At 43.4% G+C, this 16,372-nt stretch overlaps 2 protein-coding genes across 11 annotated transcripts in view; one reads left to right on the top strand and one right to left on the bottom strand.

The window, feature by feature from the left end:
- FCHSD2 (FCH and double SH3 domains 2) overlaps window positions 1–16,372 on the top strand; it is a 145,951-nt gene that overhangs the window by 45,588 nt on the left and 83,991 nt on the right. The gene's annotated exons all lie outside the window — the stretch shown is intronic.
- Window positions 16,162–16,372, bottom strand: part of LOC310705311 (uncharacterized protein) — a 145,288-nt gene continuing 145,077 nt past the window's right edge. Inside the window, exon 2 of the mRNA XM_083499944.1 lies at window positions 16,162–16,358. Within this exon, the coding sequence (XP_083356070.1) occupies window positions 16,277–16,358 (82 nt within the window). The 3' untranslated portion in view covers window positions 16,162–16,276. The remainder of the gene's footprint in view (window positions 16,359–16,372) is intronic.

The raw sequence follows: 16,372 nt of genomic DNA, 5'->3' as shown, positions 1-16,372 counted from the left end.
AGTTACATGAACCTCAGAAAATGCTGCATATGAATATAATTTCTAATAAGCAAATAGAAATAAAGTAGAAATAAAAATACCTACTAAATGCATCCATTATTTTTTTTTAACCTCCTTGTGTAATGTTCCCCAGGTGATTATTTGGCCAAGAAAGTGGGCTTACGAAGCTAGATCCGTTTGTACCTCTTTATAAAATGTAATGTATTTTGATAAAGTAATATTTGCTGTTAGTTGCTTTGTGCATGGGTTTTTGTTGTTGTTGTTGTTTACTGTGGGGGGGGGCGCATTAAAATAGAAACTATACCATTTGGCTGCATGGATTTTCACCACATCATTCTGACCTTTCTATGTAGCCCCTGTTTGGTTTAGTCATTAACCCTCTTAAGAACAATAAAATGCTGCTGATTTTCAAAGCTGAATAACTGCATTACTTCTTGCCAAACTATATTAAGACATCAAGTTGAAATCCAAATACAAGGACTGTTTATATTTAAAGAGGTATACTATAATATTTCTAGCCAGCCCTTTCTCTCACATCAATTTACTTTTATCTATGTGTACATGTGGGGACGCGGGTGGCGCTGTGGGTAAAACCTCAGCGCCTAGGACTTGCCGATCGCATGGTCGGCGGTTCGAATCCCCGCAGCGGGGTGAGCTCCCGTTGTTCGGTCCCAGCTCCTGCCCACCTAGCAGTTCGAAAGCACCCTTAAGTGCAAGTAGATAAATAGGTACCGCTTTATAGCGGGAAGGTAAACGGTGTTTCCGTGTGCTGCTCTGGTGCCGGTTTGCCAGAGCAGCTTCGTCACGCTGGCCATGTGACCCGGAAGTGTCTGCGGACAGCTCTGGCTCCCGGCCTCTAGAGTGAGATGAGCGCACAACCCTAGAGTCGGACACAACTGGCCCGTACGGGCAGGGGTACCTTTACCTTTTTATGTGTACATGTAAATCCACACGTAACACCCAGTATGTAAGGGTTAATTCATGTCACTAGATTACACTCGATAGCTGACTTCCTATGAACTGACGTCATTAGAAAGTATGTTTGAGAAGCTCTTGAAAGGACACAAAAGTTCTGTCTAATGCATGATGTTTTTTGTCACCACTTCCTGATGTAATTGTGGAATGGTTGTTAATTGATGTGTCTCAGGTTGATACACTTTTATGATAACACAGCTTTTTAAGAGCTGCCTTTTGTACTTGGATAATGAAGGGTTTGCAGTAGCATAAGCAATTGTTTGACGTGGTTCCTACAAATGGTACAGTGTCTCCCACTTAATGCCACTTTTTCCGATAAGGTTGCTTCATGAATGTTTAAATATAACATCTCTTTCTGGGATATAGATTTTTGTCCTTTTTTTCTGGCCTGGAATAACAGAGCATCCAAACTGAGATCGTTAGAGATGCTGCAGATAAAAATATAGGGGTCTTTGTATTATACCAGGATTCAGGCCAAAGAGTTGTATACTGGACCTGACAACGATCAGGATGGCACACTTTTGGCAGGCAGGGAAAAATATTACTGAGAGAGAAGCTCTGTGGATCCTGGTTGGTGACAAACCATTGCTCTAGAGCAGGAATAACTCACTCAATGCCTTCCAGATGTTAGACTGCAGCTCCCAGCTCTCTCTGGCTGTGATGGCTGGTGCTGCTGGGACAAACCTGGAGGGCACCATGTTGACTACCCCTGTTTTAGAATCAAGTGATTCCATCCAGCTGCAGTGGTTAAAATTCTGGCAGCTAGTTTGAAGCTTCTGAGTCTTCTCCAAGAGCTCCAAATAACAACAATAATAATAAATTTATTATTTATACCCCGCCCATCTGGCTGAGTTTCCCCAGCCACTCTGGGCGGCTTCCAATCAAGTGTTAAAAACAATACAGCATTAAATATTAAAAACTTCCCTGAACAGGGCTGTCTTCAGATGTCTTTTAAAGATAAGATAACTGCTTATTTCCTTCACATCTGAAGGGAGGGTGTTCCACAGGGTGGGCGCCACTACCGAGAAGGCCATCTGTCCGGTTCCCTGTAACCTCACTTCTCGCAATGAGGGAACTGCCAGAAGGCCCTCAGTGTTGGATCTCAGTGTCCGTGCAGAACGATGGGGGTAGAGACGCTCCTTCAGGTATACAGGACCGAGGCCGTTTAGGGCTTTAAAGGTCAGCACCAAGACTTGGAATTGTGCTCGGAAACATACTGGGAACCAATGTAGGTCTTTCAGGACCGGTGTTATGTGGTCCTGGCGGCCACTCCCAGTCACCAGTCTGGCTGCCACATTCTGGATTAATTGCAGGTCACCTTCAAAGGTAGCCCCACGTAGAGCAGTAATCCATGCAGGAGTTAACTAGAGCACGCACCACTCTGGCAAGACAGTCCACAGGCAAGTAGGGTCTCAGCCTGCGTACCAGGTGGAGCTGGTAGACAACCGCCCTGGACACAGAATTAACCTGCGCCTCCATGGACAGCTGTGAGTCCAAAATGACTCCCAGGCTGCGCACCTGGTCCTTCAGGGACACAGTCACCCCATTCAGGACCCCATTCAGGACCACATATAAAACACATTGCCGCAGAGGTAGCCAACGTGGTGCTCTCCAGCCTCTGGAAGACTGGGAGCTCTCATCAGTCCCTGTCTATTGAGCACGAAGGGTGAGTAATTCAGTGGAAAGGCTACCAGATGATAGGTCACTGTGGCAGAACGATCCTTCCCTAGGAATGGTTGTAGCTAATGAACCAACTGAAGCCGGGAAAAGGTATCCAATGCAGCAGAGACCTCCTGAGCCTCTAGTGACCATGCTTGGATCCAGGAATAACCCCAGTCTGCATATCTGTTCCTACATAAAGGGTACCTTGGTTCTCAAACTTAATCCGTTCCGGAAGTCTGTTCCAAAACCAAAGCATTCCAAAACCCAAGGCAAGCTTTCCCATAGAAAGTAATGCAGAACGGATTAATCTGTTCCAGACTTTTAAAAACAACCCCTAAAACAGCAATTTAACATGGATTTTCAGTAATCAAGCAGTAATCAATGTACTGTACAGTGGTACCTCCGGCTATGAACAGGATCTGTTCCGGAGGCCTGGCCGTATCACGAAGATTTTGTAACCGGAGGACCACTTCTGAGCACGCATGCGCTGCCGCAGAGCGCTTCTGCGCACGTGTGAGCGGCACACCCACTTCCGGGTTTGCTGCGGTTGCAACCCAAAAATTATGTTACCCAAAGGTAAAGTAACTCGAGGGTCCACTGTACTAGAAAATAAATAAGCAGTATTGTAGGTGATAAAAATAAAAATTATTTTTTTTTCCTTACCTGCCCTGATGATAGTCATTGTTTGGATGGGGAGCTTTTATCCATTTCCACAGTCACACAATCAATCAGTAGCTGAACTGGGTTCCGCGCAGTCACAAAAACAAATTAACCGAAAAGGCCTCAGAAACAAAAACGCAAAATAAATAGCAAAAACAAAAGCGCAATACAGTAGTACCTTGGTTCTCAAAGTTAATCCATTCCAGAAGTCCGTTTGACTTCCGAAATGTTCGCAAACCAAGGCACGGCTTCTGATTGGAGCAGGCGCCCCGGAAACAATAGCCGACAACCGCATCGGATATGCGGCTTCCGAAAAACGTTCTAAAACTGGAACACTTCCTTCCAGGTTTTTGGGAACCAAGACGTTTGAGAACCAAGGTACCAGTGTGCTTTTTTTCACTCCACAGGCTGCAGAAACTAACTCCTGGGCACAGGAACATCTAGCTATACTGTATTTCTGTCTTATTGCGATTTAGCTTCTGTTTTTTGTTCCTCACCCACCCCATCCCATTACTGAATACAAGCATGTTATTTAGGAAGGTCTTCAGCAAAAGAACTTCTCTTCTCATGGTGCATATGTTTTGGTTGTTTCCATTTTTTGAGATTTGAGAGTTGCTCTGTGTTGCTTTCGGAATGCTTCAGCTTTCATGAAGCGGTGTTCTCTGGTGTGGTTTAATAATTTTTGTGAATTTATTTTGTATCTTGTATTGTTGCAAGGCGCTTTTGAGTTTTTAGGGGGGATGGGAAGTAAGATGCAAGTTTTAAAAATAGATATAGTTAAGTAAACAAGTGACAACTGGGGACTGGCTGACGCATAAGTGAGTCCATAATATCTATGTTTGTCTTTAAGGTGGCACAGGACTCCTAGTTTATTTGCCACAGTGGAATAACCTCGATATCATCTTCTAGAAACGGTTACAAATTGTTAGATTACTTCCCCAAAAGCTAAAAACCCGTCTACCTGGTGTGCGCACATTCAGGGACTAGAAAAATCTGAAAGCGGTCATCTGAGTATGTCTCCCTTGAGTACCCTAAAGACATAAGAGATTTTCATGATATCTAAAAATCTGACATTTCCTAATGTTTTGCACGAGGAATGACTAATTTTCTGAGCCTGGATGGCTGAATTTCTCCCACCTCTATCATGATGATATTACCCTCTCTCCCCAGCATTCATCATCATCATCATCATAGACTTTTGTTGTGCTAGCCATAGGCCATGGCATCATTCAGAAAAATAACAAAAAGAAAAACAGCAATAACCATAAAAATCATCAGGCAGCACACATACAAACCACAGTCACAACTACTAAGATTGTTTGTTGCATTAAATAGAATAGCAGAAGATTCTCTAGTAAAATATGCCAAATTAAATATCCAAATCCCCTTTGCAGTTGACCGCTATTTTATCACTCCCCAGCAGCTTTTCCAGGAAGATCCTGTTCTCCCAGACTCACAGTTCATATAATCATAAAACTGTAGAGTTGGAAGGGACTCCAAGGGTCATCTAGTCCAACCCCCAGCAGTACAGGAATTTTTGCCTTACGTGGGGCTTGAACCCAGATTAAAATCTATGCCAGGATTCTAAAATTAGAAGCCGTGTACATGTATGCATGCTGGGTTCAATCCAGTAGGCGCTCTTTTCTTTGCAAAATGAAATTTACCCCAGAGGCTTTGGGATAGTCTCTCATTTTTGAATGGGAGAAGTGCCCTTTAAGATAAGTGAGCACATGTCTCTTCTTTGACTCTGCCAACCCAGATTAGACTTTAGCCCTCTTGGTTCCTGATGGGAGGGAGCCGTGTCAGGTAAGAAGCGGTGCAGCTTGATCCCCTATTCTGGGCTACAGAGGGATGTCAGGGGCCAAGGTAACACAGAAAGATGCATAATGTGGCCCCTGGGCCTGAAGGTTACCCACCTTGGGACCTTAGGGTGAAGGATGGGTACAAAATATAAACATATTCATAATCCCAGAGACATCACCTTGCCAACAAAGGTCCGTATAGTTAAAGCTATGGTTCTCCCAGTAGTGATGTATGGAAGTGAGAGCTGGACCATAAAGAAGGTTGATCGCCAAAGAATGGATGCTTTTGAATTATGGTGCTGGAGGAGACTCTTGAGAGTCCCGTGGACTGCAAGAAGATCAAACGTATCCATTCTGAAGGAAATCAGCCCTGAGTGCTCACTGGAAGAACAGATCCTGAAGCTGAGGCTTCAATACTTTGGCCACCTCATGAGAAGAGAAGACTCCCTGGAAAAGACCCTGATGTTGGGAAAGATGGAGGGCACAAGGAGAAGGGGACGACAGAGGACGAGATGGCTGGACAGTGTTCTCGAAGCTACCAGCATGATTTTGACCAAGCTGCGGGAGGCAGTGGAAGACAGGAGTGCCTGGCGTGCTCTGGTCCAGGGGGTCACGAAGAGTCGGACACAACTAAACAACAGCAACAACAACAACAATTCATAATCCCTGGTTTAATTGTCTTTTAGGCTTGCCTCTGTTATTAAACCAAACGCCAAGCAAGAGCAAGCCAATATTTCCAATAGCAGCCATGAATGCAAGCTTAAGCTGTGCAAGTGTGCTCTGCTGTAAAACTAGATTTCATAAAAGGCGAAAGATTTATACGATCTGAAGAGAATGAAAATGATATATAGGTGGTATTTAACTCTGAGCAGATTAGCAAAGAAGTATAAATCTGAATCTGATGTGTGCTGGAAATGCAAAGAAGTAGAAGGAACATTTTGTCATATGTGGTGGGCATGCAGAATAGTCAAAGAATATTGGGAAATGATATGCAATGAGATGAAAACAATGTTTTAAAAAACATTCCGCCCAAAACCAGAGGCATGGTGCAGACAGAGGTACCCAGGAGTCAGAAAAACCTATTTATGTATGCAACTACAGCAGCTCGGATTTGGTTAGCCAGAAAATGGAGGGTGAGAGAGGTCCCTAAGGAGGAAGAATGGTAACTTAAAATGATATACTATGCAGAGTTCGCAGGTCTAACCAGCAGATTAAGAGAGCAAGAAGGTCACGTATCTGAAGAGGAGTGGAATATCTTTGTGGAATATTTGGAAAATAATTTTAAACAAGTGAAAACGTTAGCAGGATTAAGGTAAATTTGACAGTATAATGTATAATAAAGAAATAGGATTGGGGAAAATTAAATTAAATGAGGTGGGTTTTTTCAGAATATGCAGAAACTATGGGGAAATTAAAAGAACCATGGGAGGGGAAGAAGGGAAGTCGATTAATGTGGATATTTAATGGTTGAAATGTACGTATAATCAAAACCTTTTTTTAATTCATTTATTTTTTAAACTAGAGTTTGGAAGCATTGTTTTCTAGACAGCTTAAGCAAAATGCACCTTAGTACTTTCAAAAATAACGCAAACTTTGTTAGGTGATAAAACATATAGCCCAACACTGATGGGTTAAATTTGACACCCATATGGAAAAAATAAAAGAAGGAAATCCAGAGTTAGAGCAGGGTGTTGCACTTTCCTCAGCCACCAGCTGTGGAAAGCATGGTGGCATCACCCTTTCAGCTGTTGCTTTTTATGCCATTTAATTGTAAGGTCAGCTTTCTTAAAAAGCACCTTATGGTCAGTTCGGTATGTGAATAAAATGTAAGTTATTTTGATTTGTCTTTGCAGTTAGCACAGAGCGCAGCTGACTTTGCAACTTGAAATGATAAATATTTTCAGACACACTTTGCCAGTATTTTGACACCTAACAATTCTGTATCCTGGGGTGTTAAAGCTCGTTACCTTTGGAACTTGAATGCAAACACATCTGCAGTGATTACAAGTCTATCAGGTATTCAGTAATGTAGGGAAAACAAAGGAAGCATTTTCTATTTTAAGAGAACCTCAGGGCTGCATTGGCCACAGCTCTTTTAAAAGGAATCTTTTTAAAGTTGCTCAACTCTCGCTTTGGACTAACATAGCTCAAATACTTGAGCTGTTACAGCGTATTTTTATAAGCACGTCCTCTAATCATGTATGAGATGAAGGGAGCTTTGAAGGGAGCCTTTAAATACATTTTAAATTTGTTTCAGTGGAATTGGGGGGAAAACACTTGGGTTTCAGGGGGTGTATGAGATGCCTTCACCGTTGCTTAGACATATTTGTCTAGAAAGAACACAGATTAGAAAAAGCACAAATAAAAAGGAGTCAGTATGTTTAATATCAGTCAAGAAATAAGTGAAAATCTTACGCAAATGGTTAAGCACAAACTTAATCTAATCCAGTGTAAAGCTCCAATTCGGCATACCCAAAAACAAGCATATAAACACCTGACAAACGACAAGGTGTCAGCCTTTATTACCTGAATAAATAAAGTAATATGTTAGCTTGGTTGAAAAACACACACACACACACGAAATGAGCAGCTTGCCACATAGTATTGATTTGTGATATGACCACTTTAAGGTATGTCATGAGAGGCATGAGAGGATTAGCAGTTCTCCCCCAGTATGAGGAGGAACTATCCTTTCCCTGGCAATGGTTCTAGGATGATCTGATGGGCATCCACATAAAAGATGGTTCTGATGCTTTCTAGTGTCCTGAATCCCCACACTGAGCAGCTATCAACCTATAGGGCATGGAGTACCAAAATGAGAAAGCTGCTTTTTGTAGCATTAGGCTGACATTCTTCTTCAGTCTCCTATGAAGTTGCTCAACAATACCTGTATCTGCAGTTGGACTTGAAATCAATATACTTCCCTTTTTTAGGTAAAGGGACCCCTGACCATTAGGTCCATTCGTGACCGACTCTGGGGCTGCGCCGCTCATCTCGCTTTATTGGCCGAGGGAGCCGGCATACAGCTTCCGGGTCATGTGGCCAGCATGACTAAGCCGCTTCTGGCGAACCAGAGCAGCGCACGGAAACGCTGTTTACCTTCCCGCCAGAGCGGTACCTATTTATCTACTTGCACTTTGACATGCTTTTGAGCTGCTAGGTTGGCAGGAGCAGGGACCAAGCAATGGGAGCTCACCCCGTTGTGGGGATTCGAACCGCCGACCTTCTGATCGGCAAGTCCTAGGCTCTGTGGTTTAACCCACAGCGCCACCCGCATCCCTACTTCCCTTTTTTTACTTGCTCCTTAAAAAAGGAGGGAGCAATGTATGTCACAGCAAATGATTCATCTAAAGGGGTTGTTTTTGGAGGATTTGAGAGACTTTCCATGATTTGCAAGAATGAACTGGAGGACATTGACAGGATGATGCCTCCCTCTGGATCTGACAGGTATGGTCTTCAGAGACTTCTGCATCCTAAGGGAAGGAGTTGTCCCACCTTCTAGATCTGATCTGCCTCTGTCTACAATAGACTGGGTATTTTATTGCTGTGGCTTAGTTTGGCCACTGTGAGCAGGACTTAGGTCAGTGTGGATTCTGTTAGAATTTGGATATTCTGAAGCAAGAATACCATTCTTCATTAAATTTACATATCATCCTTCATCCAAAGATCATGTCTGGTACTGGAAGCAAGAACAGAAGTACATTCAGAACATAAGAACACAGGGATGACCAGCAAACATCAGCCAAGCAAGAGGACAGGCAGAAAAGAAAGCTAGGAAAGTCGGTGTTAAAAAGAAATGTAAAATACCATGCTGATGAAAAACAGAAGCTAAGGGTTCCTTTCACAGGCTAGCAACAAGTCTTCTCTGAAGGCAGACGTGGTTGAGCCATCTAAGAGGTAGGAGCTCAGCTGAATGGGATGGAAGAAGGAATGATCCAGTATTTACGGGGCTATCTGCTTAGCCCATTTTAGTGTTGGCTAAGTTCTAAAATCTTCCTGGAGCTTTTAACTGTGTATTGACAAATGTACTTTTTTCTGACTGACGGTCGAATAAAAGGTTGATGATGATGATGATGATTCAGTGTTCTCAACTAAGTCTCACTCACCACAGCTCAGTCCCCTGATCCTGACACATCCTTCTGGGGAACTGCACTTAATCTTTCCCCCTTTTTTGGTGGTAAAGTAATTTAAACTAGAATTTAATTCAAGGCAGAAGAGACTTCCATTCCCATCTGGGTGGGGATTCTGAGGTGCCTGGAGGAAGGGTGAATTCTGAGGCAGTTGAAAAGTGTGGAAAAGTAAAGGGACTGATGACTTGATTAGGGATTAATACTCAATGTGTGTCATGTTCTGGGTCTGGCCTCAGTTTCCCATCTGGCCAGAAGATGTGGCTTTACCAGAGTCCTTAGATTTGGAGGGTGCCCCCTGATGTGTTCCTTGCCTTTACACACTAAGAGCCAGTGACTGCAAAACTGGGCAGTGGCCCTTAGCTGGAGTGGGATTAACTGCAGGTCCAGACTAGCCAGCTTTCAGAAGACAACAGCTCTCTTTGGGGAGTTCTAGCCAACACCTGCCACAGTTATCTTTCTATCTATTACCTTGCCTGTTGTGATCTGGCACAGTCTATTTTCACTTTGCACCATGTCACTCTATCAATGAAAGGACACTAGACAATGCTGATCGGATTGCCTCCATTTGTACACTTGCTGACACTCTCAAAGAAACCCTAAAAGGTTACAGAGGCCAGAATTACCCTTGCAGAAGCCATTCTGTTTCTGCCTTGGCAAGGCACATTCTTCCATTTGCTTCCTGTGTCTATCCTTAATCATGCTTTCCACCCATTTTCCTGGAGCAGACATTAAGATAACCAGCTGGTAGCTTCTTGGATTCCCTCTGGGTCCCTTTTTCAGAAGGGTATCACAATGCCCACTTCCCAGAGGCTGATCTTAAAGACAAGTTACTCAACCCCCCCCCCCCGTTTGTTTGTTCGTTCCTTCCTTCCTTCCTTCCTTCCTTCCTTCCTTCCTTCCTTCCTTCCTTCTTTTTTTCAAGATCACCATTTTCACAGTTTAGGACTTTGAGAAGTCTTCTGTGGTTGCCACCCAGACTCAGGTTTTAATTTGCCAGCAAAGCCTAGAACTTCATCTCTTGTCACCACTCCTTGCCTCAGTTCCGCAATACTTTCCTTCCTGAGAAAGTTAGTTCAATCCCTGGAGTATTATTGTTGATGAGAGGCTGGGTCTAAGACAGTGGTTCACCTAAAATCACTCTTTGTTCATGGTTGAGGTGCTAGTTCAGGGGTCAGCACACTCTTCCAGCAGGGGGCCGGTCCACTGTCCCTCAGACCTTGTGGGGGGCCGGACTATATTTTTTTGGGGGGGAGAGAAGAAGAACAAATTCCTATGCCCCACAAATAACCCAGAGATGCATTTTAAATAAAAGGACACATTCTACTCATGTAAAAACATGCTGATTCCAGGACCGTCCGCGGGCCGGATTTAGAAGGCGATTGGGCCGGATCCGGTCCCCGGACCTTAGTTGGCCTACCCATGTACTAGATGAACCAGGGACTTAGTAGCATGTGTCTCAGTCACTACACTAAACCTGTTCTAGGAGAATGTGGCCCCACATGCATGCGGAACATAGAGATCAGAGCTCCCCTGGACCAGTCAAGGATACTGTTAACCAAACCAAGAAATAACCATTAATTTGGCTAGCTTGTATGTACTGTGTGATACAGCAAAGTGTTCAGCATTTAATGATAGGTATTTATCATTGGACTTTGGAACAGCACACAGAGTTACAGCAATGCCCTCATTTAATACAATGCAAAGAGAAGACAAAGCAAAAAATATTCCACCCACTTTTATATTTGTTTAGGGCTATTATAGAAGCAGTGTGTTGCAGAAAAGGATATCCGGAAAAGAAGTATATAAAAAAATCTTCTTTATTTTGCAGTGTAGATGTTATGTGAGAGATCTGGATGGAGCACTTTATAATAAAACTTTAAAAGGTTTCCCTGTGGAAAGGCGCAAGGCCAAATGTATCAGATTTATAATAGTTGACAGCATGGCTATTTTCCAAGTCTTGCTCAATGACCTTCCCACTGCCCCCCTGGAGAGGGGCTTGTTTTCCTCACACTACCATCAAAGCTAACTCTCCCCCTTTCATATCCTTTAATAAAAGAAATAATTGCATTTGGAACCACAGCGTGGTTCACCTGTTCCATTTTCATAACCCATATTTGGACTTGTTTTCATTTTTAAAAGAACTGCCCATAATGTGATCAACTGATTAAGACAATCAACATGGCTGGGTTGGGTAGAGCAACAGTACAACTCACTGATTCTGCCCCCGGCATTCACAAACTAAGAGTGGCTCCATATGGTACCATCCCTTTTGAACCTAGGTGCAACTACAGTGGTGCCCCGCAAGACAAATGCCTCGCAAGACTGAAAACCCGCTAGACGAAAGGGTTTTCCATTTTTGAGCTGCTTCGCAAGACGGATTTCCCTATGGGCTTGCTTTGCAAGACGAAAACGTCTTGCGAGTGTTCCGATTTTTTTCCGCTCCCCCCCTTTTTCTAAGCAGCTAAGCCGCTAATAGCCTTTTAGCCGCTAATCCGCTAAGCCTTTAATAGCCGCTAAGCTTTTAATAGCGCTAAGCCGCTAATAGGGTTGCTTCGCAAGACGAAAAAACCGCTAGACGAAGAGACTCACGGAACGGATTAATTTCATCTTGCGAGGCACCACTATATGAATGGACTTCCTTGGAAGGTGGTGGACTCTCCTTCCCTGAAGGTCTTTAAACAGAGCTTGGGTGGCCATTTGCCAGGGATTCTTTAGCTGTGATTCTTACATCTGCAAAGGGTTGGATTAAATGGCCTCTGGGCTTCATTCTAACTCTACCTTTCTCTATGTGCGCATAAAACAAAAGGCCCAGCCCGTAAACTTCTTAAGTGAGACCATTGGAGCTCCAGTCCGTTTCCGTGCAGCTTCCACCACCATCTCGTAACCCTTTCCTTTTATTACCTACCTTGGTCCTGTTGTTGTTTAGTCGTTTAGTCGTGTCCGACTCTTCGTGACCCCCTGGACCAGAGCACGCCAGGCACTCCTGTCTTCCACTGCCTCCCGCAGTTTGGTCAGACTCATGCTGGTAGCTTCGAGAACACTGTCCAACCATCTCGTCCTCTGTTGTCCCCTTCTCCTTGTACCCTCCGTCTTTCCCAACATCAGGGTCTTTTCCAGGGAGTCTTCTCTTCTCATGAGGTGGCCAAAGTCTTGGAGCCTCAGCTTCAGGATCTGTTCTTCCAGTGAGTACTCAGGGCTAATTTCCTTAAGAATGGATGCGTTTGATCTTCTTGCAGTCCATGGGACTCTCAAGAGTCTCCTCCAGCACCATAATTCAAAATTCAATTATGGTGCTGGAGGAGACTCTTGAGAGTCCCACCTTGGTCCTACTTGCAGAGAAATGGTGGGGAGCCTGGGAAGATAGGCTTGAAATCATAATAGGCTGTGACAGGAGTGCTTCCCTTTGCAACAGCAGGTAAGGCTGGAACCTCTGTTGGAGAACTCCAGGGTCCAGACTTGAGCGGCTCTCTCGCTTAAGAGTTTGTCTGTACAGTAAGCCTGTTCCTGGCAGTAGCAGGGCATTGAGTGGAGCAAAGCCACCAGTCTGGTGATCCTACTGGTTCAAGCACACAGCCATGACCCCATCTAATTAAACAGCTTTGTCAGTGTCAGCGGCAGTGGCCTCAGCACACAAGACACCTCTAGTCCCTGTACTGCCCCACTTCACTGAGGATTGCATGATGGAGTTCGCCTGTGCGCAAATTTACTTTCAGCAGAAAGCTAAGAGTCCTGGCATAACCTTTGCCTTCAGTCCTTGTTAGTGATGCATTCTCACAGCAGTGCAGCTACATGCAAAGGAATACGCAGTTAAACACCAGCGCTTTGCTTTTTGTGGACGCGGGTGGCGCTGTGGGTTAAACCACAGAGCCTAGGACTTGCCAATCAGAAGGTCGGCGGTTTGAATCCCCACGACGGGGTGAGCTCCCGTTGCTTGCTCCCTGCTCCTGCCCACCTAGCAGTTCAAAAGCACATCAAAGTGCAAGTAGATAAATAGGGAAGGTAAACGGTGTTTCCGTGCGCTGCTCTGGTTCGCCAGAAGTGGCTTAGTCATGCTGGCCACATGACCCGGAAGCTGTACACCAGCTCCCTCGGCCAATAAAGCGAGATGAGCGCCGCAACCCCAGAGTCAGACACGACTGGACCTAATGGTCAGGGGTCCCTTTACCTTTACCTAAAGTTTGTTGTTATTATTTCATTTTATAATGTATATAAATCAGAGAGAACACTTATGAAGCACCAGTGCTTTACTGCTCCTTTAAAACAATGAAACCTCTAACCAATTGTACAGATAATTGTATGGTTTTTTTGTGGTGCAGGATTTCATACTGTTGCATGACTTCATATTACTGTATATTTGTTGCTCTATTGCAATAGTATCTGCAGTTATTTGCGAGGTTTTTTAATATCCATTAGTAAGTCGTAATGGAGGAAACAGTATTGTATTGTCTGAAGAGAGAGAAAACATTTCTTGAAGTTTTATCTTGGAATGTAGAATATTGTTACTTCTATAGAAAGAAGGCATTCAAAGAAGCATCTTTCCAGCATTTGCAAAGTGGAGGTGAATTTGAAATTCACATTTCTCTAATGGACATCAGCCCATAATTTTGTGATAGGCAGCTTTATAAAATAGCCCCTTAAAAGAAAAATTAGTTAAGACTTTGATGAATAACTACAAAATTATGTAGTGGCTATACATATACATGTAAATTCACTCAACTAGAACTAGAACATTTTTACAAAATGCATTAAGCTGGATTTGGAAGAGTGACTGCTAACCAGCAATTTGGTTGTGCTTATTATATCAGAATTGCTAGCTGTAAATTGGATAATATTCAGTAAGCATCTCTTTCTCTTCATGATCTGTTTGCAGTTCTCATATTTTGGGGTGATGTGCACCCAGAGCACATATTGGAGCTTTCTATGGATTGTTGACATTTAAAAGTTAATTTATGGTTTGTAATCTGTAGAATAAATGAATTGTATGTTTTTAATCGGTTGTGAGTTGCCTTGGAAGGATTTAGTCCTAGAAAGGAAAAGACAATAAATTAAAGATCTACTTTTTCTTTTTAAAACTTGCCTAGAGAGTTTTGGGGAAAGCTTAGGGCAGAATATTGCCAGTGCCTTGCATTTGCCCTTGAGAGTGTTCACTATAGCTCTGACCTGATGCTCACTTCTTTGCACAATTTGACCACCATATACCGTAATTCAAGGTTGTCAGTTGACTGGAGCAGGCAGCCTGGTCTATTTCTGTGCCTTTTAACAGCAGCTTTTTCTGTGAATCAGGTGACTCTTTTAATGGTATTATTATCAACTAATAGCTTCAGCTAAAGGCACAAGAGCAGACGCTTGTCCAAACGTTGGCAAACCTTGCTTTTACATATTCTCCCTCTCGAATTGCATCAGGTTTTCTTTAATTCTGGGAAATGTGAAATTTTCATGGATAAGGTTTAACTATTTGAAACATTAAATAGTTTGGAACTGTTTCCCATTTTTGCCAGAGCATGCAAATGCAAGGAGGAAACCAGAAAAATATGGGTGTTGGTGCTACAGGAGAATAACAGTAAAAACCTATATGGCCGTGCTCTTTTGTATTCTGCAGTGGGGTTAAGTGATCCCTGAATATACTTTAAAGATGACCTTTTAATATCCTGGGCATGGAGTCCTTAACTGATGCAGCAGTTACTTCTGCCTGTGATAAAATTGCTAAGTGCACTGAAGCAGCTCAGCTAGGCTGAGGCAGAGCATTCTGCAATTTAAATTCCAGTCAGAGGATGGCTTGGTTGCGTCGAACAAAATGCATTATCTGGACCAGATAATTTTTCCTTAACAGTGGGGAGAGTTCATCACTACTTTCTCATCTTCTCTCAGATTAGCCTTATTAGGCTGTAAAGGTGGAATATAAAAGCACAGGCTAGAAAGGGGAGAGCGCACTAATTGCATAGGAGGATGTTTTCAGAGGAGCTGGCCTTTGCTTCTCGTAACTTTCTGCTTGACAGATGCATTGATCTTCAGCTTCCTCTGCCTCTTCCCTTTCTAATGGTATATTATGTGAAAGTTTAAGAATAATATCAGAGGACTATGCATGGAGAGGAACAAATATATTTTCTTATGGCTGGTATAGAAGAGACCATGATTTCTTCTGCTGTGAGTTTATAAAACCTTTACCTGCTCATTGAAAAGAATAAAATGGTGGGGCAAGATAAGAAATAAAAAGCTGAGTTAAAACACATGCACATCATTTGTGCGCGCACAGTCCATTTGCCTATGTGGACATCACTCCCTGCTCCCAAGCCCAGAAACAGAGTGGAGAGGGAAGGGAGCTGGGGAGCATGTGAGTGCAGTGAAGGGACAATGGTAATGCCCATCAACTGGGGGAGGCACGGCTGGCACCCTAAAATATTTTATTGGGGGGGGGCCTAGGCCCCTAGGAGTTGGTTTCCTTGCCCACGATGGCTTCCAAAGAGCTGGGGAAGAGACCTAAGCCCAAGCAGAGAGGCTGCAACTGCAGAAATTATCCCTGGAGTCAGGTCTAAAGAGGAAGTATGGTGGAGGGAACCAAAGAGTTAAAGCATGAAAAAAAATCCTCTTTATCCTTCCTGTCTTCTTTCCATTTTTCAAAGGCTTTTCACTCATCTTGTTAATTATATATTCATGTGAGTATCTAAATGCAAACAGTGTGACTGCTTGCTACTCTGCCAATACAATTTCTCCATTTGCTTTGTTCAGCAATCTAGGAATTGCCTTGCAGGCAAGCAAGAAAGGAAGCCATAGACTGTTTCTCCAAAGCTTGTTTAGTTTGCCAACATCTGCAGTGAGGTAGCCAAGCACACCATGGTTAAGCGAGGCTTCTAGGTTCATCATCATCATCATCATCATCATCATAAATTTTATTTATATCCCTCCCTCGCCAGCAAAAGCCGGGCTCAGAGTGGCTAACAACAGTAAAATGATAAAACATTCTAAAATCATTTCATTATAAAATTAATTCAAATCAAATTAATGGCAACCATTGGGCTAGAGTTCTGTGAGGATTGCCAAAGGAGGGAGTCAGGCTGTGCCTTGGCCAAAGGCCTGGTGGAACAGCTCTGTCTTGCAGGCCCTGTGGAAAGATGTCAAGTCCCGCAGGGCCCTAGTCTCTTGGGA

The sequence above is a fragment of the Podarcis liolepis genome (genome assembly GCF_965112155.1).
Source record: "Podarcis liolepis genome assembly, chromosome: 4".
NCBI classification, from domain to species: domain Eukaryota; kingdom Metazoa; phylum Chordata; class Lepidosauria; order Squamata; family Lacertidae; genus Podarcis; species Podarcis liolepis.
The sequence above is the reverse complement of the archived record's forward strand: the minus strand, read 5'-3'. Positions and strand labels throughout refer to the sequence as shown.